Genomic DNA, 22,713 nt, shown 5'->3' with positions numbered 1-22,713 from the left:
GAATATTCCAAGACATCAGATGTTACTTTCCAGAAGCCACTCAAGGGCAAATCCTTTCTTCAGACTATGCATGGTTTGAGCACCACAGGTTTGCTGAATTAATCTTTTACTGCACAGATGGTGAGGAAATGGAGGGGTGAAGAAAGCACTTGGAGATCTCATTTGGATTGGTGATTGAATGCATAGGAGAACCACCCCTAGGATGGGGAGCCAGAAGTAGGAGGAGGTGTGAGGAAAGACACCAAGCTCAATGGGGACACCATGATTGTTCTATTCACTTCCTCTTCACACCGTTGATAAGGGAGAGATTCCTACCCTAGGGTGATGAGGATAGCTGAACACTCCACACACAGCACTGGACAGACGAGGTGGTTGGTAGTTTATTAGCCACATATATTCACAGCCTGGAGAAAGAGGACACTGCATATCATGCAGGTGACATGGTACTGTTCTCAGGATCAGCAGGAAGAAGCAGGGACTGTGGGTAGCAGGCATTGTAGTAACAAGAGGGTGATATGGACTCTGGTTATCCTGGGAAGATGTTATTGTCTTACTTCCTAATGTTGCAGGCTGACAGAGAAGTAAAAGCCTTTAGGCTGAAGACCTTCTAGAATGCAGCTCATGCATCACACGGAAGAGCTGGTCAGGGGAACAGCTTTTCCCGTTGGGTAGGAGTCGTGTCTGGCAAGAGCAGGGGATCCTGTGCTTAGACCTTCTGAGGCCCTCACAGTGATAGATATCAAGACAGCACATACTATTGCATATTGTTTTCAGGACTTTCACGCACATGAAGGGACATTTGATGAGCCTGATCATTACAAAAATGTAAAAGCCAGTGGATTTTAGATTGAATTAAAAATTAGCCTAACAAACATTGCTGGAGATAAGAGAAGATATTAAGGATATTGAAGGAGAACAAGAAAACATAAAATAAAACCAAAGAGAAATATTAGGTAGGAGAAATGTAATCGTTGTAAAAAGTGAAAAATCATTACAGAAAAGTAGCAGCATGGAATACACAATAATGAACTGATTAGACTGAAGAACACAAAAATGACTTATGAGAGCAGAATGAAGGAGAAGGAAAAAGTTTAAAGAAATGCTAAGAGAGTTGGATACTGGAAGTACAGATGCTGAATTAAGGTCTGAGAAAGAGAAAAAAGAGGAAATATGTGGGAAAATGTGGGACATAGGGTTTATAAGGTTTAAAATGGTTGAAAGAGGGGCACCTGGCTGGCTTAGTTGGTGACATGTGGTAGCCTAGATCTCAGGGTTTTATATTTGAGCCTCAGGTTGGGTGTAGAGATTGCATAAAAATAAAGTCTTAAAAAATAAATAAATAAAATGGTTGAAAGACCTCAGATCAGTAGGATCCATAGTGTACCAATGAGAAGACAGACAGAAAAGCTTAGAAACAAAAAGTTAAAAATATCATTGACACAGAATAAATTCTTAATATCCCAGAGAGAAAGAGAAGATCGCATAGAAAGAAACAAGATCTGACTGGCATCAGATATCTCAAGAGCAACACAAAGGACAGAAATAAGGGAGGAAAAGAATTGAGAACATAGAACATTAATTTATGTGAACAATTTGGCTGTATGCACCAAAATCTTTCTTAGACAATATGCCATTCCATACAGTGATGGAGGGAGTGTAAATTGGTTCCACCACTTCAGAAAGCTTTTTGGCAATGTCTATATATATATTAAAGCTGAAAATATTCACATGCCACACCATGTCAATTTCAATCCTAGGTATACACTCAACAGAAATACTTACCTATTTTCATAAAATATCTTGTACATAAAGGTTCACAGCAGCATATTCATATGGCCCCAAACTAGAAGCCACTCATGCTTATTTCCAGGAGAATGGAAAAATAAATAATGGTTATATTCATACCAATGGGGAAAGTGTTTAATGAATAAGGATTATAATTCATGCAAGGCAGTGAAAGAGAAAGAGACAGCAACAGGCACACACAGAGAAAACAGGGACACAGGGGAAATAGAAGCTGAGTTAGAGATACAAGTAGCAAAGATGGAGAGAGACTAAACAAGACAGTAGAGACACAGAGAGAGGGGACATGGAGGGAAACAGGAAGAGAGTCTTCCCTGATGGTTCATATCACAGCTCCTGTTTATTAAGCACCCAGTATGGGCCAAGCAGTGTGAACTTTGCAGGTTCCCATGAATATTTCATATTGTTCCAAACCACACAGGTAGCAAGCTGAATCCAGGGAGCCTGAATCCAGATCACATACTATTTACTACAATACCACTGAAGAGTGAAGGGGGAGAAAAAGCCCAGAAAGAGAGAGAGGAAAAGATGGAGAAATGAGCAGAAAGAAGAGGCATGAGGGAGGCATGGAGGGAAAGAGGGAGAATGAGATCATAAAGAGAAAGATAGGGTGCCTGGGTGGCTCAGTTGGTTAAGTGACTGCCTTGGGCTCAGGCCATGATCCTGGAGTCCTGGGATTGAGTCCCGCATAGGGCTCCCTGCTCATCCAGGAGTCTGCTTCTCCCTCTGACCCTCCCCTCTCTCATGCTCTCTCTCTCTCTCTCATTCTCTCTCTCTCAAATAAATAAAATCCTTAAAAAAATAAAGAGAAAGATATTTACAGGAGACACAGAAGAGATCAGAAACAAACATAGGGCAAGGGCATGAAAATGTAGAGGAATATCCTTGTAAAGGAGGGACAAGGGAGGATATTAGGCATGATGCCAAAGGCACAGCCTTAAGGCAAAAATGTTATGGATTTCATTATCTTGAAACTACAGACTTCTGTTCATGGAAGGACGTGGTGGGCTAAGTAAATAAGCAGCTGGCAGAATGAAAGGAAAGAGTGATTATGTCCCCAACAGATGAGAGATCAGTATCTAGAATATAACAGACTCTCCTGCACATGGGCAAGAAAAGGGATGGCTTGTCCTATAGAGAAATGAGCAGCAGTATGAACAAGTGGTGCACAGAAGGAAAATGAAAGAGCTAACAATCATTTGAGAGATGCTCGAAATCACTCATAAGATAAGTGCAAGGTAAAACAGGGAGACATCCTCTCACCCCTCACAGACTGCCAACATTAGAAGCTAAGTAACCCTGGGAACTGATGGAGGGAATCTTCCATCTGCTGCTAGTGAGCCTGTGGACCAGGACAGTCATGGTAGAGACTAGCCTGGAGAACTAGTCAAGTTGAGTATCCATATGCCCTAAGAGCCACAGGTTCTGATCATAGGCAAATATCCCAGAAAGATTCTCACAGTTTGATGAGGGAGCTGTAAAAGATGTCCACTCTCTACTCTGGTGCTGGGGAGTAGGGGCCTCAGCAGCATGGGCACCTCACTGGGGGAGTGTGCAGGTAAGGGCAGAGGAGGCAGGAATGACCCTCCTGTAAATTCAAAAGTAATTGATTCGAAACAGAGATACTGAAAACAAGAGATGAGAGAGTTAGAGATAGATGATAGATAGATAGATGATAGATGATAGATAGATAGATAGATAGATAGATAGATAGATAGATAGATAGATAGATGATAGATAGATAGAGATCAGTGGCCTTAGGGACTGGTTCAGGGGTCTCTCTTTGTGTTCCTACTCTTGACCTCTCTCCTGGCTCCTTCACCTGGGTCTGGGATTAGAGCAGCCCCAGAGTTTAGCTTAAAAATCATGGCACCTTGAATGTGTCTGCTGGCCATGGGGACATATCCAATCCAAGATGCTCATCAATGCATCCTCGCCCCACCAAGGAGGCAGAAGGCAGGGGCTCAGCCAAGAATAGGACCCAGGAGTCCAGAGGTGGCCCCATGAACAGGCCTGTGGTGCATCTACTGGACTTTCTGTCTCTCAGGTCCTGTGCCTCCATCACCCTCTGGAGATTTCCCTCCCTCTCTGCCTCCAGGACTGTGTCCTCTGTGTGTGTCCAACTCTAACTCAGTCTCTCTATCTCTCTGACTCCATGTCTGACTCTGTTTCTCTCTGTGTCTCTCAGTTTTCGAGTCCATCTCTCCCCCTCCCTCCTCTCTTACTAGATGTGGAGCTGAATGGAGCCAGTGCCCAGCTCTGTCTCTCTGAAGTCACCGACTCTCTCCAGCTTCTTCTCCTTTTCTCTCCCTCCTTCTCACACTCTGACTTGCTGTCCCAGGTTCCACAAGTTCTCCTTCTCTCCCCATTCTTCTTCCAGGAAGTCCCTGAGCAGGGAGGGTTGTCTGACACTGAAATCATGGCCCAAAGACATGGAATGTAGGAGGACAGCAAGTTGGGAAGAACTGACATCTCAAAATATTGAGTGTCCCTATCCATGAACATAGAATCTCTCTCCAGTTATTTTGGCCTCTGATTTCATTCATCAAATTTGGTAGTTTCCTTATATAGATCTTACATTTTATTAGATTAGTTCCTAAGATCTCATTTTTGTGAGTGTTAATGTAAATAATGTAAATAGCATTGTGTTTTTAATTCCAAATTCCTACTATTCATTGCTGTTATGTAAAAAGACAGTTGACTTCTAGATATTAGCCTTACATCTTGCAACTGAAAAATTAATAAAAGGCAATTTATTATTATTATTTTTAAAGATTTTATTTATTTATTTCACAGAGAGAGACAGAGAGAGAGGGAACACAAGCAGGGGGAGTGGGAGAGGGAGAAGCAGGCTTCCCGCCGAGCAGGAAGCCCCATGTGCGGCTTGATGTGGGCTCGATGTGGGGCTCGATGTGGGGCTCGATGTGGGGCTCGATGTGGGACTCGATGTGGGACTCGATGTGGGGCTCGATGTGGGACTCGATGTGGGGCTCGATGTGGGGCTCGATCCCCAGACCCCGGGATCATGACCTGAGCCAAAGGCAGACGCTTAACGACTGAGCCACCCAGGCGCCCCAATAAAAGGCAATTTAAAACGGAGTCTGGGGCCAGAAGGGGGAGCTCTGATGCTCTAACATTTGTCAGTTGCAGACCCCAACAAGAAGAGACATACCTTGCATTTTCAATAGGAAGAAGCATATATTTTACTAACCCAGCAGGAAAAAGAAAGATCTTCTCCTTTCTGGGCAACAGCCCCACCAGTGAAGGACTGTCACAACTCAGCCAATGAGAAGCCACTGCACTGCAAACTCCCAGTTACTCCAATGGACTTTTTGTTCATAACAGCCCCTCCAACTCTTTCCTTTCCTCTATAAAAAAGCATTCCTACCCTGTGTTCTCCGGACTTGCCTATGCTTTTGCCACAGGTTGCTTGTCTCAAATTGCAATTCTCTGGTATTCCTGAATAAACCCATGTTGCGGGTAAAATAATTTACAGTTTTATTTTTAGGGTTAATAGAACCTTGCTGTAATTGCTTATTAATTCCATGAGGCTTGTCAATTTTTTCTGTGACTTTATAGATAGACAATCATGTCATCTGGGAGCAAAGACCTTCTTAGTTTTTCCTTTCTAGTTAGTATACCTTTAATTTACTTTTTTTGGTGATGGGTTCTTATTGCATTAGCTAGGACTTCTAGTATAATGTTGAATAAGAGACATGAGAAAAAACACCCTTTCCCTGTTTGCAGTCACAGGGGGAAAGAATCTAGTTTCTCACTATTAACCAATGTGATTTGCAAGATTTTTGTATCGGTTCTTTATGGAGTTGAGGGAGTCCCTATCTCTAGGTTTATGCTGCACAGTGTTTTTTACGTCAGTGGAGGAAAACAAGCTTAGAAATCCACAATCTCATCAGAGGCAGCAGGAAATCTGCACAATCTTTGCTCAGGAGAGAGATATTATCTTTATTAATCTGAGCTATAAACAGATCTGCCCTGGAGGCATATTTATTTTTTGGACAACAAATAAATCTTTATGAGAGCAGAATGTTATCTTTATTAGCTAGAACAAGAAACAGATTTTTTTCTGAGAGACATCTTTATTGTCCTGGACAGTAAACAAACTGCTCTGAGGGAAATAACCATCTTGCAAGTCTGGTTGCTAGACAAAACTCCTATGTAGGCAAAACATGTTAATGCCTTCGCTCAGAAAACATGCAGAAACATGGGAGTCCATGGAGAATTCTATCCCAACACTGTTTACAACACACCCTCCATCATTTTCTGCAGGACAAGCTTTTCTTGCTGACCACATCCATGTGTCCCCAGCCTGGCCAGGCAGAATGTGATCATTTGACCTGGATATACAAATCCCACCCTAACATACATGTCTGTGTGTGTATGGCTCTGACCTTAGGAACATATCTGTGGACAGTTAAGACCTGAACATGTGCACGCACCCACATGTACACACAGACACACACACAGGAGTTTATAGCTAATGAGGTCAAAGGAGGTGGGGGAAATTTCTGGAAAAATAGGCAGCAGTTGTACAACCTAGAGAAAGAGCATTGCTTTAAAAAACCAAGGATGTTTGGGGGCACCTGGGTGGCTCATTGGGTTAAGCATCTGCCTTTGGTTCAGGTCATGATCTTAGGATCCTGGGATGGAGCCCCGCATCCTTGCTAGCAGGGAGCCTGCTTCTCCTTCTCCCTCTGTCTGCTGCTCCCCCTGCTTGTGCTTGTGCCCTCTCTGTCAAATAAATAAATAAAATCTTTAAAAAAAAGACTTCTGGAGAAGTTGCAAGAACAGCATATACGAATAATATGTAGGTAGAGCAGGGCACAGGGAAGTGGTAACTGTATAAGAAAATGTTCCTGTCCTGAGGGATTTTCCACGCACTTTCCCAGAGACCCAGGATGGTGACAAGGTCCTAGAAGGCAGGAGTGTGAGCTCCACTCCCAGCTCTGGCAAATGACCCTCAATGTGTGGGCATTTAACTGTGTTGCTTCCCTCATCTCCCCACATGATGTGCTGCATGGGGCCCACTGCCAAAGGCTGTGTCAGGTGCAGGACTTAGGGTCCTGAGGAGGCATGACTGGGGAGGTCAGAATGGCATGAAGCTGGATCTGGGGATGGAGAGGTCTGGGGGATGGCTCCTGGATGTTGTGGGAGCTAGGGGACCTGAACTTCTAGTTTGGGGAACAGGATAAGGGACATTTCCCAACTCCCATACTATGTGGAAGGATGCACTGGAGTCATGGGGCTAGAGCCCATGTGTGTTTGCCTCAGGACTGCAAGGAATCTGAGAGGCAGGGCATGACTGTGGCTCTAATCCTAGATCTAATCCTGTTAAGAACAGGTAAGTGGAACTCCAACATCCCATAGGGTTGAGAGAGCCCAGGTTGTTTACGCTTTGGTCTTTTTGTCTACCCCACACTCAACTTGTGCATAGCCATCTGCCTACACAGCTCCATGTGGGTGTGGGTACAGTCTGCATAAACACAGTACCCAAGGGCAACTGTGGGCTGTTTCAGGCATCATCCAGCAAGTGCTGTGAGACACAAGGTCATCACCATGAGGTCATGTTGTTGAAACTAGCCCCACCTGTGTGACTTCACCCACCACTTGCACTACCCAGAGTGGTGCCCACGACTGCCCCCTGTGGGTAGGGTCTGGGTGGCATCTCGCTGAGCCCTGGTGTCTGATAAGGAGCCCAAGACCACAGGAAGTCATGGTGGAAAGATGGATGAGCAATGTTGGATGTCATCTCTCCAGGAATCCTAGGCTCCAAGACTCCATTGTGGAAGGGCCATCGTCCAGAAATTGGTTTGGTTTGAAATGAGTGAGTTGGGGTTGTATGGGGTTGGGTTAGGATTGAGTTGGGTGGGTCAGGTGATATTTTTGTTGGGGTTGTAGATGAGGGTCAGGATGGAGATGGGGTGCTGGATCCAGAAGGTCTCTCCACAGGGTGACTTGGGGGACCCCTGATCTGCCTGTGGGTTTTCTGGCCCCTGACTGACTATATTCCTCTATTCCAGTTCTTATGATCTTAAAATGGGTTTACCTCTGCCCACTTTTTTAAAATTACTGTATAGTTAACATGCTATGCTATTTTAGTTTCAGTTGTACAATGTCTACTTACTTATTTTATTTTTTAAAAGAAGACATTTCATTATTTTTTTAAAAGTAAACTCTATCCCCAATGTTTTAGTGAGTTTAGAGAGAAAAGTTTTACCCTACCCCACCACCAGGAGATCAAGAGTCCCATGCTCTACCAACTATCCCAGCCAGGTGCCCCTCAATACACCAAGAGCTTCTTTAGTTACTCAAATAGGAAAGGAGGAGGATTTTCTATCAAGTTAATAACACATATCTCAGGCTGGACCATCATGAGTTGCTCTGATTTTTTAGAACAGCCTTGGTAATCAAAATGGTGGAAACCAAGAAAACCATTCTCTTTCTCCTCTGAGACCCCCAAAGATGAATCTTGAGGTGCATGAATCTAGCTCCTGAGACCTACATAGTCCATTGCAGGAAGTACTGGATTTTGCATGAGGATACTCCTGATTTGGGTGGTCAGATGAACCAGGATCCCTAGACCCTCAAGTGCTTTGCTGCCTTTTCCCTTCTGGTTCTGAGACCATGCCTAAGAGAATCCAAAGTCCCTTCATTACCTCAGACCGTGATTTCCATGCTCTTCAGACAGAAAGAGCCATCCCTTACCCCACCCCAGGATGACTATCACTCACCCTTCTCTTCCTGTTTGCATTCCACCATGACCCCAACCTTGTTCCTGGACCTCCCACTTTCTTAGAATGCCAACAGCTCATACGAGACCACTTCTAGCATTGACCCTGTGACAGGGAAATATCCAGTTCTCCCAACTCTCAGCCCAACTGAAAGCCTCCAGCCGCAGTTCTGGGATCCCTCACTGCCAAACACCCTAAACCCATCCAAGATGCTCTACTTAGCCCACCAGAACTATTACCTTAATCAGTGATGTTTTACAACCTCAAAAGCTCACCACAGGTCTCAGAAGATTCTCCAGCTGGGACTCACTAAAACTTTTCTCTCTCAGCCTCTGCCCCTCTGGGATCCTTATGCTGGGGTTCTGGAAACTCTTAACATCCCAGACCACACAGCCTCTTCCCCCAGTGTGATTCCTCAAATCACCTGGCCCCCACACCACATGCTACTGCAGATGCTGCCCTCTTGTCTCCTGCCTGATCCCTGTGGTTGGCTCTACTCTCAACATAGTCCCCCCACCCAGGCCCTGCCACCAATCCACAACCCCAGGGATGGCTCCAGAATTCCAGAACCTTCCCAAACTGCTTGTTCATCTCTCCAGACCCAGAGCTGTGCTCCTGTGCCCCCATGTCCTTCCAACTCCACAGCACAGTTCCAACTTTTAGCCTAGACCCTCAGAGCCCCACTGCTCATGAGCACTCTCTCTAGGAAAAAAAAAAATCTAAAAAAAAAAAAAAGAGTTCATATATCCGCGAGGTAAGATGTATTTCTGGTGTATGGTGTATTTCTGGCTTTAGGAACTGCAAGCAAACTGCTCCTGGTGGTGTTCACCATTCTATGTCTGCCCTGAAAGAACTATTTACCTTTTATAGCCACAGAGCTGAGATTTCTGAAATCCAAACCTAGAGTCTTACCCTCTGAGTGGCTGAATTACAATGCAAAATGAGTTCCCAGCCATCCTGGTGTCTGCTGTTAAAATGAAGGCATGGCTGGGAAAGAAGAGCATCTGGCAGTTTGAAAGGAGATATATGGGAAGTCCCCGAAGAAAGGGAAGATAATGTGGAAAGGGTCCAAATAGAGATGTGATCTGACCCAGGGTCTAGGGGATGGAGAAGATCCAGGGAGCAAGTATGCAGTGCTCATGTCGGAACAATGCAGCTGTGAGGCACCTGGGGTCAGTCCTGGTGCCTCAGGGAACAGTATACTCTCCCCGGAGGGAGAGCCCAAGAGGAAGAGTGTGTTGGGCGGACGGGGGGGGGGGGGCACGAGTGGTAAAAGGAGGTTTCTCAAGGAGCAGGTGGGGTGACTTTGTGTCTGGAGGGATCCATAGGGGAGAAGGATCCAGCTTACACCTCTCCCCCAGACTTCAGCCCAGTTCTGGTCTGTCCTCCACCATGTGGCTGAGCCCAGCGGGTCCCCTGCCCACCGTCAGCTCCGTCTGGCCAGCTGTTGCCTCAGTGCCTAGCTATTTGTCAAGAACTCTGAAGAGTCTAAGATTTTATCACCTTGCAAACAATGTTAGCTGGCCAGTTTCATGGGTACTGGCAGAACACACCAGATCCTGGGTCAGAGGCAGGATTTTACTACTCATGGCACAGCAGGCAGTGTAGGCTTTCTATCCACACCAGTTCACCTGGCTCCCCAAGGCCAGGTGATCAGAGGAGCGTAGGGGGATTCGGTGCACACAGTGGCTTGTGCCATAGCTGAGGATCTGAGCTTAGGAATCTTTAATCTTATAAGGGGGCTGCTGGCAAATTTGCCCAAAGTTAGTCTCTGGCTGAGATATGATCTTTATAATTCTGGGTTGCAAACAAAATTGCTCTGGAGGGACATGTAATTTTTATTGTCCTTGGCAGTAAACAAATATTATCTTTTATTAAATCATGGACAGTAAACAAACTTTCTCTGAGGGAGATACCATCTTGAAAGGCTGCATGATAGACAAACATCTTGGAAGACAGTCCAGAGTGTAAAATGTATTAATTCCTTTGCTCTGAAGACATGTGACATGCCCATGGAGAATTTCTAACAACATGAGTCCAGACTCACCCTCTACCTTTCCCCCCAAGAAAGGGAAAGGTAACATCACTCAGTTTTCCTCATGCTCTTCCTCCACCACAACCACATGCTCTCTGCTCACCAGAGTTCCAGTCCAATTCCCAACAACAGTGGGAAGAGTGTGGTCATTTGATCTGTGGGATCTGTGTCAAATCCTGCCCTAGTGTTGGCTCCTGTTTGTGTGTGTGTATATATGGCTTAACCTTGAGGGGTTATCTATGTTTCCCAGTGTAGAGGTTCATAGTTCTTTGACCTTGAAATCTGCCTGTTTGGTACTTGTGCACAATGCAGCTGTGTGTGTGTGGCAAGTGTGTAAGGCCTTACCTGTCTCCTATTTGCCTGTACTTGTGAACCTTGTCATCATATGTGAAATGCAGTGAGAGACCTTGAACATCAAGCATCTGACTTGAGGGCTGATGTAGAGATGGATAAATATGTCCCGTCCTGAAGCCTGTATCTCCAGCTATGTCTCTGTCATCTTCAATGTCCAGCTCTATGTCCAGGTGTTGCAATGGAGTCTGATCCACTGGGTCCACACCTGAATGCCTTGGGTTGGACATGTGTGGGGTTGGGGTTTGGGTTGATTGGGTTGGGTTGTACTGGGTTTTGGTTGAGGTTGTGTATGTGGATTAGAATGGGGATTGGGCACTGTATCCAGGGGTTCCTCACTCACGCTGAGGCACATTTCTTCCACAGGGTGACACTGATCTGTGTGTAGGGGAGGTCAGATCACTGACTGAATGTATTCTTATACCCCAGCCTTTATGGTCTTCACCTGTGAGTGTCTGTGAGCACTTCTCTCACTTCCTATGTTGGGAGCTTCTCATGTTGCTCAGCTCAGAGAGGGGAAAGATTTGATCAAGTGCTTGACATGAGAGGGGCTGGACCCACATGTTTCCCACAGGTGAGAGCCCCCTTCCTGGTTCATAGATGGCTTTCTTTTCTCTGTGTCTTAACATGGCAGAAGGGGCAAGGGATCCCTTTTAAGTGCACTCCTTCCATTCATGAGAGCTCCATCTTTGTGACATAATCACTTCCCAAAGGCCCCATCCCCTTAAAACATCACATTGGGGAGAGGAGTTCAACATATGAATTTGGGGGGAACGCAGACATTCTGTCTACAGCATGTAGGACACGTTGTAGGTCAACATTGGAGGCCCGAAAGCTCTAGTTCTTGAATCTCTTCTGGGAGTCCAAAACGTGATACTCAATGCCACTTAATCCTGAGGTCCATTAACAAGGCCCCTGAGATCTAAATGTTCATTGGAGTGGGGCCACTGGATTTGTTGAGGATTCTCTTGACCTGGAAGGGCAGGTCATCTGAGTTTCCTGGTCATCACATGTCCCGGTTGAGGAATGAGGAGTTGGGAGAGGCTCTATGTCAGGACCCCTGCATTTTTGGAGAACATTGGATTTGAGGATGCTAGGAGACTCGCTCCAGGATACCTTTGGAATTTCATATCTCTGGGTCCACTAGTGCTGGGCTTGTGGAATTCTGGCACCGCAAGAATTCATTTTGATGGGAACATTATAGTAGGGGAACTCATTCCTGCATCTGGAAATATAGGAATCTCGGAGTTCTGAAAGCCAAGCTCACGTATTTCAGGGATGTTGGAAGTTGGGGGACAGGCATCTTGGCTCAGGGAGGTGCAGCGATCAGAGAGCTTCAGGGACATAGTGCACATATTTGAGGGTCCGATGGGCTCTGGGGTATGAAATCTCTCTTGGAGTGTAGGCATTGGAGGCTTTGTAATAGGCATCCTGATTCTCCAGAGCTGTTGATTCTGTCATTCTTGGGCTTCCCCTCACTGCCTGTATCACCAAGAGCAAGGCAACAGAGCTGTAGGCCCTGGCCCATTTGGCCTCAGACCCCGGAATAGATCCAGCATGATTAAGGGCCTAAGAACAACAAGTGCTTGCTCTTCCATCCCTCCCATAGCCCTGGGCGGGGGGGGACTGTCCACACCCAGAAGCAGGGCCAGGCCTTGGCCAGCTTCTTGGTGGCAGCAGATCAGGGGCGTGGCCATGGGGGATGTAGGCTTTAAAGGCTCCCAAGGGTTGCTCCCCAGCTCCTAGTTCACTCTGTGTCAGCTCCTGGACACTCTGTCACCATGTGGTTCCTGGTCCTGTGCCTGGCAATGTCCCTGGGGTGGACTGGTGAGTAGAGGGGATCCGAGAGAGGGAGAGGGGCCTGACTCTCATGGTGCTCTGACCCTGCCGCCCCCACGAGGCCATCCCTTCTCCCCATCTGTGCAGCCCTATTCCTCCAGGCCGCAGTCCAGCCCAGGCAGGGTACCCAGTCTCTTCCTACCTCGCCCACCCCCACCACAAAACCTTCTTTAGCTCTTCACCCAGCCATCTTCCTTACAGTCCTCACTGCCACACTGGGTACCTGCTTCCTCCCAGTGACCCCCAGGCAGTTTCCAGACAGACACAGCCTGGGGCCATCTCTGTCTCTCTCTTTGGGGTTCCCCAGCTCATCCCCTCCTCACTGGACCCAGGGACCCTGATCCTCCTGTCCTACCTCCTAATTCTCCAGGGTCCAGTGCTCTGGCTCCTGAGCCCCCGGGTGACCTTTCCCATCCAGCTGTCATCTCTCAGCCCCATCCCCTAAACACTGAAACCTTCTCAGAACCTCAAATGCCACCTCAGGCATAGAAGATATCTAAGCCCGAGACCCCTTAAAGACCCCCAAATTCTTTCCTTCCAGTCAATGACCCTCTCCTCTGAAGTCCCTAATGCTTGTTTCTATACCCCTTCCTCTTCTCTGAGCCAACATCTCCACCAAAGCCATTTGTCCCCCAGTCCAGGAACTCCAAATCACTGCGGGACGCCTGGTATCCACACCACCAGTTGCTCCAGATGTTGCCTTGTTCTCTCCTACCTGATTCCTGGGGTGGGGTCTATTTCAGCAGAATGTCTCCCCAGGCAGGACCCATCACAAACCTAATCAAGAGACTGCAGGAGAATTCCAGACTCTTTCCATACCCCTTGCCCATCTCCCCAGACCCCCAGCTCTGCTCTTCTGTGCCCTTGTACCTCTCCTAGCCTAGGTCCTCCCGGCCCCACTGCCACCTCCCAGCTGCCCTGACCCAGCACCCCTCTGCAGGTGCTGTGCCTCCCATCCAGTGCCCAATCAGCAGAGGCTCAGAGTGTAAGAATTTCCCACCCTGGCTGTCGCTTGTGTACAATTTCAGCAGTATCAAGTGCGAAGGCGTCCTGGTGCACCCGCAGTGGGTGCTCACAGCTGCCCACTGCATACACGAGTGAGTGGGGGCAGGGCATGGGGGGAGGGCGCGTCTGTGCTCCCACGGGAATAAACAACTGGGCACCGACCCTGGGTTCACTTCAGGGGAGGCTGGGGGACTGAGGGAAACAGATGGTACTGGGCTGGGTCCCATGGACAGTGGCAGGGACAACCCCAGGGAAGCCCTCCCATGGCAGCCCGTGTCTCTGTCTCTCCCTGTAACTGTGTCTCTGTGTCTCTCAGTAAGTGGCTGTGTTGTGTGTCTGTCTATCTGAGTATGATTTATACCTGTCTCTCTCTGTTTGGTCTCAGTGTCTCTGTGTGTCTCCGTGTGTCTGTCCACCTCCGGGTCCCTCTGCTGCCTCCCTGTCACTGTAGGTCTCACCCTCCATTTCTCTGCCTCACTCTCTCCCCCATCGCTGCTGAGCACCCCCAGGACGAGACTGAGGGGGACCCCCAGAGAAAAGGAAGGGATTATCCTGAGATGTGTGTGTGAGGGGGCTTCTCATGTGCCCAGCCCCTCCCTCCAGGACAGTGAAGCACCGCAGGGGACACAGCGGAGGGCTGGTTTCAGCTGGAGCCTGGTGGGGGCTCCTGGAGGAAGGAGGAGGAGGAAGAGAAGGAGGAGGAGGAAGGGGGCAGTGGGGGGGGAGTAGTAAGGGGGGTGGAGGACGACAGGAAGAGGAGACAGTCTGGGGGTGAAGGGGGTGTGGAGGAGGTCATGGGAGGGAGGGGGATGCCAAACGTGGGCTGCAGGTCCGCCCACCCGCTGCTGGGGAGCCAGCCCCACAGCCCCAGCTGCAGCTGAGCTGACCCCAGGCCCCTCCGCGCTCCTCGGGGTCCTCCCTCCCTGTTTTCTCTCAGGCTGCCCCCCCCATCTGTATCCCACCCTCTGCCCTTGCTTCCTGTCCCTGTCTCACTGGATCTGTTGCTCCTTCTTCCGGTCTGTTCTTGCTTCTTTCCAGGGACCTTTTCTCGGGGTCGCCGCCTTTTCGCTTCCTCTCCTGCCCCCTTTGTGCTCCTTCTGGCTCCCTGTTCTACCCTCTGCCTTGCTCCTTCTGTTTCAAGCTCTCTCTTTTTCACTGTTTCTCTTTGTCTCTGGATCTGCCTTTCATGCTGTCACAATCTTTTGTTTTCCCAAGGTCTCTATTTTTCCGTGACTAATTCCTTCCTGCAGGCTCTCTCTCTCTCTCCCTCCAAGGTTACTCCTTGTTTCTCTCTGTCTTCGGGACCCTCCCTGGCCCCATTTCCCTTTCGGCCTCCTCTCTCCTCATTCCCTGGGGCCCCCTCTCTCCCCAGCAATTACCAGCTCTGGCTGGGTCGCCACAACCTGTTCGAGCATGAAGACACAGCCCAGTTTGTCCAGGTCAGTGATAGCTTCCCACACCCTGAATTCAACCTGAGTCTCCTGAAGAACCATACCCAGCTCCCCGGAGAGGACTATAGCCATGACCTCATGCTGCTGCGCCTGGCACAGCCCGCCCAGAAAACGGATACTGTGGGAGTCCTGGACCTGCCCACCCAGGAACCCCAACTGGGGAGCACCTGCTATGTCTCTGGCTGGGGCAGCCCTGAACCAGGTAAGTGCACGCCGGGGGCCAGACCGTGCAGCCTGGAGCCCAGACACTTGGGTATAGGGAGGAGGGGGCTGGGGACCGAACTCGGGGTCTGAGGGAGGAGGGGCTGAGGAGGCACCTAGGGTCTGGCCACACCCTTTCCCCCTCTTGGTCCTAGACACATACCAAGGCAATCTCCAGTGTGTGGACCTCAAACTCCTGCCCAATGATGTATGTGCCAAAGCCCATTCCCAGGAGGTGACAGATCATATGTTGTGCGCTGGGGACTTGGAGGGCAACAGTGACACCTGCCCGGTGAGCCAACCTCTCCCCCCTCAGCCACCTGGCCTGGGGGAGGGGACCCAGATTCAGGGCGGGGGTGTGAGGGTTAACCAGGCATCAGTCCCACTGCTGCCCAGCTGTAGAGCCGCCCCCCAGTGCCTCAGGCCTTGCCCTGTCCCACACCCCCATCCAGGTACCACCTGCACCTCAGGCTCCCACATCACAATCCAGCCCTTCCTCCGCGCAGCACGTACTTACTGAGCATCTGCTGCGTGCCCAACACCAACCTAGCCCCTGGGAAGACAGCAGTGACCAGATAGAGAGAAGCCCCCCCCCCAGAACCCCCCCCCCCCGCGTGAGCGGCACAGACAGAAACAGTGAACATGACACAGAAGTGACAGCGCCTGTTAGGAGGTGCTGGTGCCGTGGGGCAGAAGGAGACACTGTGGAGCCGGGGGAGACAGCCGGTGTGCTGAGGGAGGAGGTGGGATCGAGCAGACCCCTGCAGCAGGTGAGGCTGAGCCCAGCGGAACGTGGGGAAAGAGCAGAGGGAGAGCAGGTGCAGAGGCCCCGGGGGAAGTGGGCCTGGTGTGTGTGAGGGTGTCAGCGAGGCCAGCGTGGATGGAGCCCAGGGAGCAAGGGGAGAGGGCGGGAGGTGACGGCAGAGGGAAGAAAGGGGCCCATCCCGTGGGGCCTCACCTGGGGCCACAGGGAGGGAACTTCCACTCCTCTGAGGGGCCCGGGGGCTGTGGGCAATGCTGAGCAGAAGCAGAACGGGGCCTGAGTTGGGTGTTCCCAGGTCCCTCAGGCATCCGTGTGGGGTCAGGCCACAAGGGTGAAGGGGGGCGGGGAGGGCCTGGTGTGCAGTGAGGACAGGGGTGGCCAGGGTGGAGTCAGGGAGGGCGAAGAGGTCCACTTCTGATACCTCTAAAGGGAGCCCACGGGGTTTGCTGAGCGACCGGGAGTGAAGAGAGGGGCAGACAGGACCTAGAATGAGCCAAACTTTGGCCTTCGTCTCTCGGCTGAGCAGCTCCAGGGAGACGTCTACACTCACAATATCCCACACACACACCACGCAGGTGGCACCCCAGGCTTTCACCTCCCCAAGGCCCACTTGAGCCCACCGTTCTTCCCCAAGCCCGGTCCTCCTCCACCCTTGGGTCTGGAAGTCGCCCCCTCCTAACTGCCCCTCCCCCGACCCATCCGACCCCAAGCCTGGCCCCTCCTGCCCACCCCCACCGACTCACCTACTGTCCCCTCATGTCTGTTGCCTAGCTCAACCCCGGTTTGTCCTTGTTCAGACCGGGACCCTCACCTCAGCCTTCTTCACAGGCCTCTGGCCCTCATTCTGTCCCTCTGTCTCATCTCTGTCCTGCCGCAGTGGGTCATTCTAACCTCAGAACTGACCTTGCCCCTCTCTGCTCATGGGCCTTGCAGAGGAGTATCCAGTCAGAGAAAGCTATTTGGGAGAGGTGACATCAGAGATGAGCCCTGAAGTTCGGAGGGTCTGGTAGATGGATCCCACGTCTTTTCCCTGCTGACCTGTCCGCTGGGACTATTCTGGACCCCCACCCCTGCCCCACGCAGAAAGCAGACCTTGCAGGCTTCTCCCCATTGACCAGGACTTGAGCTGCTGTCCTCTCTGTGCTCCGTGCTGGAAGCCCACTGGTCCTCTGGAAGTGGACTCTGGAGAGAACTGTGATTTTTTTCCCAGACCTGGGTTGTTGCTGTCTGCGCTCTGTGAGCCCAGGTGTTAGAGCTGGCGCTCCGCTGGCAGGCAGAACCTGAGGCCTTGCTGACCTTCCTTTTCCTCCCCCTTTTGTGCTGCAGGGTGACTTGGGGGGCCCACTGATCTGCGACGGTGTGCTTCAGGGCATCCCAGCCGGGGGCCACATCCCATGTGGCAGCCCCAGTATGCCTGCTGTCTACACCAAACTGATTCCCTACCTGAAATGGATCAAAAAGACCATGTTGGTCAACAGCTGAATGCCTCTGACCTTCCCCTCCCCTTACTGAAATAGAATACACAGCAGACAAATTCTGGCGTCATTTGTCCTTTCTAGATGTGGAAGTTAGGGACCCACCCGGCCTGTGTCCTAAAGTGTGGAGTCAGGGGTAGAGACGGGGAAGACCAGTGGCTTTCAAATTGGGCCCCCCCCCCCACCTCCAGGGGACAGCTTCTCACACAGGTTCTACAGAGACACACTTAAGGCAGGGGTGGCCATGTTCTTGTGGGAGAGATGGGTGTCCACCCTGGAAGGGCGGACAGTGACTTGTGGTAGATGCTCCCCACGTGCACTGAGCAGAGTCAGAAGTACAAAGCACATGCAGGCGCACCAAGGATGGAGTTTAAGCACAGCCATGAGTGAAAGAGTGTGAACACACAATGAGTCATGGAGCATAACAACCTTACATAAATTACACTATGCGCCCAGGATACTCGTTCTGTAGAGTGCAGTCAAGTAACAGATGCCCAGTGAAGACGCCAGAAGGGGTGCCTGTGGGGCGTGGGAGTGGATTATGGGTATGAGAAGGAATCATTAGTTATTAGTCAAGGGCTTGAGTCAATGAATTGAATTTAAACACAGTGGAGGGATCAGTTATGGACGCTGAGTCAACGGTCCATGAGCCAAGGAATACAGTTACTTCGGCCCCCTGCCCATTAGGCCCCAAAAGAGAGTGAATCTAGAGGGAACTGCGTGGCAGGCCTCCTCAGACACCACTGCAGGAAGCTTGGGCTGTCGCCTAGGGTCAGGATCCAGGCTCGGAGACGCGGACTGGGGACAGAGCTGTTAGGGACAACACCCCCACCCCCCACCCCCCGGGGCACATGGGCAGGGACAGTGACTGAAAAGCTCACTGGGGATGTAAGTGCCAGCCGGACACCAGTGGTGATGCTGCTGGTGCTGACCCAGTCCGGTTCTGCAGTTGCTGAGCTCGGATTGGTGAGCATGAGGTCCTGGCCGCGGGGCCCTCGGTCCCCGCCAAGGTTGTCCGGACCCAGTCGGAAGTTGTAGTTGCTGTGGATGAGCACGTCAGTGCCCTGGCAGCCTCCCCCTCATCTGCGCTCCCACCTGAACGTCAGCCCCATCTCAGTTCCATCTACAAGCAATTCTGTAGCAAACCCATCCCGTCTCAACCCCTCTCCAACTTCCACCCGGAACCCTTTCGGGAACTGAGGAAGAGCCCTCCCTCTTCTACTCAGGTCCCACCCCAGAGACGAAGCCCCGCCTCGGCACAGCCCCGCTCCCAATTCAGGCCCCGCCCCAAGCCCTACACTCCGCTTCAAGAGCACCCGCAGGGGATGAAGCGGAGTCCCTCTTCCTGCAACCTGGCCATCTTCCAGGGGGGTCCGCACTCCATGCCCTTAGTGATGGGGCTTTGGCCGGGCCCTGGCCTGGACTCCTAGAGGCGGGGTCAGAGCACAAAGGGGAGGAACCAGGGCTCAGGGGGCGGGGTCAGGACCCAGGAAGGTTCAGGAAGGTGAGGCCTGGACACAGTCTTCAGTCAAGAAAGCTATATGTTGGGACCCCTTTTCTGCACCTCTCTCCCTACACACACCTCGCCTCTCCCCACCCTCAGACACAACAGTTGCAAAACCTGCCTGGGTGCACACAGCATCTCACATTCACACGCCTTCCCTCCCCCACATGGGGCCTCTCTGCGCATGCAAGAGTCGTGGGGGAAGTCTCAGGCTCCACCGAGTCCTCAGGTGAGTGTGAGGCCGTTAGCTCAGGTCTGTCCGCCCCCCACCTCGCTCTGTTCTTCCACTGTCTCCCAAGAGATCTCTGGGTGGGGAAGGGCAGTAGGAAGGGCACCTCATCCTGGGCCCTGAGACTTTAGCCCTGAGACGTGAAGCCTAGAGACACAGAGACAGGAATGCGAGACAGCCGGGAGGAAAACAGAGAGAAAGTGTCAGCAACAATTCCGAACAGGGAAGATGGCGTGACAGTGACACACACACACACACACACACACACACACACACACACACACACACACACAAATCAAAGAAAGAGAAACACAGTGAGGTTCAGAAACATGGAGATTCAGAGAGAAAGAGAAAGATAAGGCGGGCGGCCTGGGCAGCGGAGTCGGTCTGCCTTCGGCTCAGGTTGTTGTGATCCCAGGGTCCTGGGATTGAGTCCCACATAGGGCTTCTTGCTCAGTAGGGAGTCTACTTCTCCCTCTGTCTGCCGCTCCCCCTGCTTGTGCTCTCTCTCTCTCTCTGACAAATAAGCGAATAAAATCTTAAAAAAAAAAGAAAGAAAGATAAGGCAAGGGTGTCAGAGGAGGGACAAATCAGGTGATGGAGACAGAGAGCAGGACAGGAGAGCTGACGGATGCTGCATCTGGAGGATACAGAGACAGCAAAGACAGAAAGAGAGAGAAATTACCAAGCCAGAGATACAGACTCAGACTCACAGATGGAGAGACAGAGACATCAGAGACCCAGAAGGTGATGTGGGGGCCAGAGAGGCAGGACACGGACTAGCCTGTCACTCACTCACCTGGCTTGATCTGGGCTGGGCTGGGTTCCAATCTGCCGCTGCTTCCGGGAGCCACAGCGAGGCTTACAAGCTCCTCTCCACAGGCTCACCCACCCCTACAGCTGGTGGACACATGCCATGGGGGGTCAGAATGCTGTTCTCTTCCAGTCCACAACCCCCCAACCCACCCACCTCCTGGACCCCCAGCAGGCTGTTTAGAGCATGGGTTGGGGAAAGGCAGCACTTTGAGAGTGAGTTCTGACCCAGAGCCCCAGGCTGCTCTCACCTCCAGCTAGCACCTGATCTTCATTTCTGGAGGTCTCCCCACTTCAGTCTCCTTTGTGTTAGGCTTATTGGCTATTTTTTTGTCTAACACCTTGGCTCCTTTACATTCACCCATTCTTCTTTCTAATCTAATTATTCAAAGCTATAAGTCTGCTGCCCCACACAAGTTTTCATGTCACATTTTTATCGTTCAGTTCAAAGTTTTTAAAAATTTCCATTATGATGACCTTTTCATCCATTATTATTTAATTTTTATCATGAGTTATTCAGATGAGTGGTTGCATTTTAACTTCTGTGCATATGGGTATTATGCTGATGTGCATATTGAATTTTAATTTTCTTGCATCGTGGCTGGAGAATGTGGTCTGTGTGATACCAAATCCTTTGCATGATAGTGGTGTTGAAATCTCACACTTCCGTGGGCTGCATTGCTCCATTTCTCCCTGTACTCCTACCAATTTTTATATTAAGTATATTCAAATTTGGAGTTATATTTATTATAAAACTTTTTATGAAGAATTATTACTTTGTAGTGACCCACTCTGCCTAGTAATGGTTTTAGTATTAATGCCTAATTTGACTGATAACAGTAAAGCTACCTTACTATTCTTAGGGGTAATATTTCTTGGTAAATCATTTTCTGCTTTCAACTTTTCCGTTAGCTGGGGTGTGTCTCTAATAAACAGCATAGAACACTTTTACATTCTAATCTGAGTTTAACCAATTCCATTTATTGTGATTATTGATATATTTAGTACGATTAATATCCTCTTACTTTTAAATTACTGTTCATCTTGCTTTTTTTGTGTTTCCTACCTTTAGGGGATCGTATAATTTTGTGGGATTTTTTTTTCCCCTTCGTTTTTCCCTTTCTGCTTGTTTGGACTTAATTTACCCTATTTCTACTCTTTAGTGGTTACATTTTATATTTTAGTACATTGTATTTTCCTTGTCATGAAACTCAAAATATTTTATAATTTCCAGTATGGTTTCTTCTTTGAGCTGTGGGTTATTTAGAAGTGTATTTCAAAAATTGACACATGTGGGTGGCTCAGTCAGTTAAGCTTCTGCCTTCAGCTCAGGTCATGATTCCAGGGTCCTGGGATCAGGAGTCCTGCACTGGGCTCCCTGCTTAGTGGGGAGCCTGCTTCTCCTCTACCCCTCCTCCCTGCTTGTAATCTCTCTCTGTCTCTCTCTCAAATAAATAAAAATCTTTAAAAAAAGCCATGTGGGGATTTTCTGCATTATCATTTTGTCATGATTTCTGGCGTAATTACCTTGTGGTCAGACAACATACTCGGTATATTACAACTTTGAGAATTGTTAAGATTTGCTTCATAGCTCAGTATCTGGTCACTTTTTGTAAGTGTTGTATGAAGTTTTTTTAATTAAGGTATAATTTTTTATTGAGGTATATACTGTGCAACGTGTAGGTGTCAAGTGTACAGTTCAATGAGTTTTGATGAATGCATGACCCCTGTAGCCCACACTCCTGTCAAGTTCTAGAAAATTTCTGTCACCTCAGAAAAGTTCTCTTACATCACTTCCCACTGCTTCCACATGTACTCCTCCTTCCCATTCCATGATTAGTTTTGTCCGTTCTAGAATTTCACATAGAAAAGGAACCATACAGTGTGTAATATTTTGTGTCTGGCTTCTTTCACTCAGCATAATGATTTTGAGATGCACCTCCATTGGTGGGTCTATCAACAGTTCATTTCTTTTTATTACTGAGTAGCTTTCCATTGAATGAATATGTCATAGTTTGTCCTTTCACCCATGTATGGACATTTGGATTGTTTCCAATCTGGCTATTATGAGGAAAGCTTCTATGAGCATTCTTGGCTAGTCTTTTCTTTTTCATTGCTCTTACAAAAATACCTAGGAGTGGACCTCTTGGCCATGGGGTAAATGTATGCTCATCTTTCTCGGAAATGGCCAAACTGTTTTCCAAAGCAGTTGTACCATTTATACCCCCTCAGCAATGTGTGAGAGTTATAGCTGTTCTACATGTTAACCAACACTCGGTGTTGCAATTCTTTTTAATTCTAGCCATTCTGGTAGATGTGTCTTTTGGAAAGATTGTATATTCTTCAGATACTGGGTGCAGTGTTCTATATATAACCATTAAATAGAGTTTGTTAATCCTATTGATCATCTATGTCCTTATTCACCTTTATCTTGCTCATTCTAATATCTTCTTTCTTTCTTTCTTTCTTTCTTTCTTTCTTTCTTTCTTTCTTTC

The 22,713-nt window shown here is 49.3% G+C and overlaps 2 protein-coding genes across 2 annotated transcripts in view; one reads left to right on the top strand and one right to left on the bottom strand.

Moving 5' to 3' along the window:
• The window catches only part of KLK15 (kallikrein related peptidase 15), a 35,552-nt gene extending 17,921 nt beyond the window's left edge, over positions 1-17,631 (bottom strand). Inside the window, exon 1 of the mRNA XM_025849749.2 lies at positions 16,941-17,631. The gene's annotated coding sequence lies outside the window, so the exon portion shown is untranslated. The remainder of the gene's footprint in view (positions 1-16,940) is intronic.
• Positions 12,720-20,305, top strand: LOC112807097 (kallikrein-1-like). Its single transcript, XM_073886553.1, has 5 exons — positions 12,720-12,765; positions 13,718-13,874; positions 15,155-15,435; positions 15,590-15,726; positions 17,524-20,305. The coding sequence occupies exons 1-5, from the start codon at positions 12,720-12,722 to the stop codon at positions 17,677-17,679; spliced, it is 777 nt and encodes a 258-aa protein (XP_073742654.1). The 3' UTR covers positions 17,680-20,305.
• Positions 20,306-22,713: the final 2,408 nt, after the last annotated feature.

The sequence above is a fragment of the Callorhinus ursinus genome, unplaced genomic scaffold (genome assembly GCF_003265705.2).
Source record: "Callorhinus ursinus isolate GAN/ISIS: 27379988/994484 unplaced genomic scaffold, GSC_fseal_2.0 scaffold71, whole genome shotgun sequence".
Classification (NCBI taxonomy): Eukaryota; Metazoa; Chordata; class Mammalia; order Carnivora; family Otariidae; genus Callorhinus; species Callorhinus ursinus.
This window is presented reverse-complemented; position numbering and strand designations above follow the sequence as displayed.

What these genes read in the sequence shown, in the direction of transcription:
- LOC112807097 (XM_073886553.1), top strand. Translation starts at nt 12,720, where the DNA reads ATGTGGTTCCTGGTCCTGTGCCTGGCAATGTCCCTGGGGTGGACTG. An exon ending in GCTGCCCACTGCATACACGA is followed by an intron (nt 13,875 to 15,154) that starts GTGAGTGGGGGC and finishes CTCTCTCCCCAG; the next exon opens with CAATTACCAGCTCTGGCTGG. An exon ending in GCAACAGTGACACCTGCCCG is followed by an intron (nt 15,727 to 17,523) that starts GTGAGCCAACCT and finishes TTTGTGCTGCAG; the next exon opens with GGTGACTTGGGGGGCCCACT.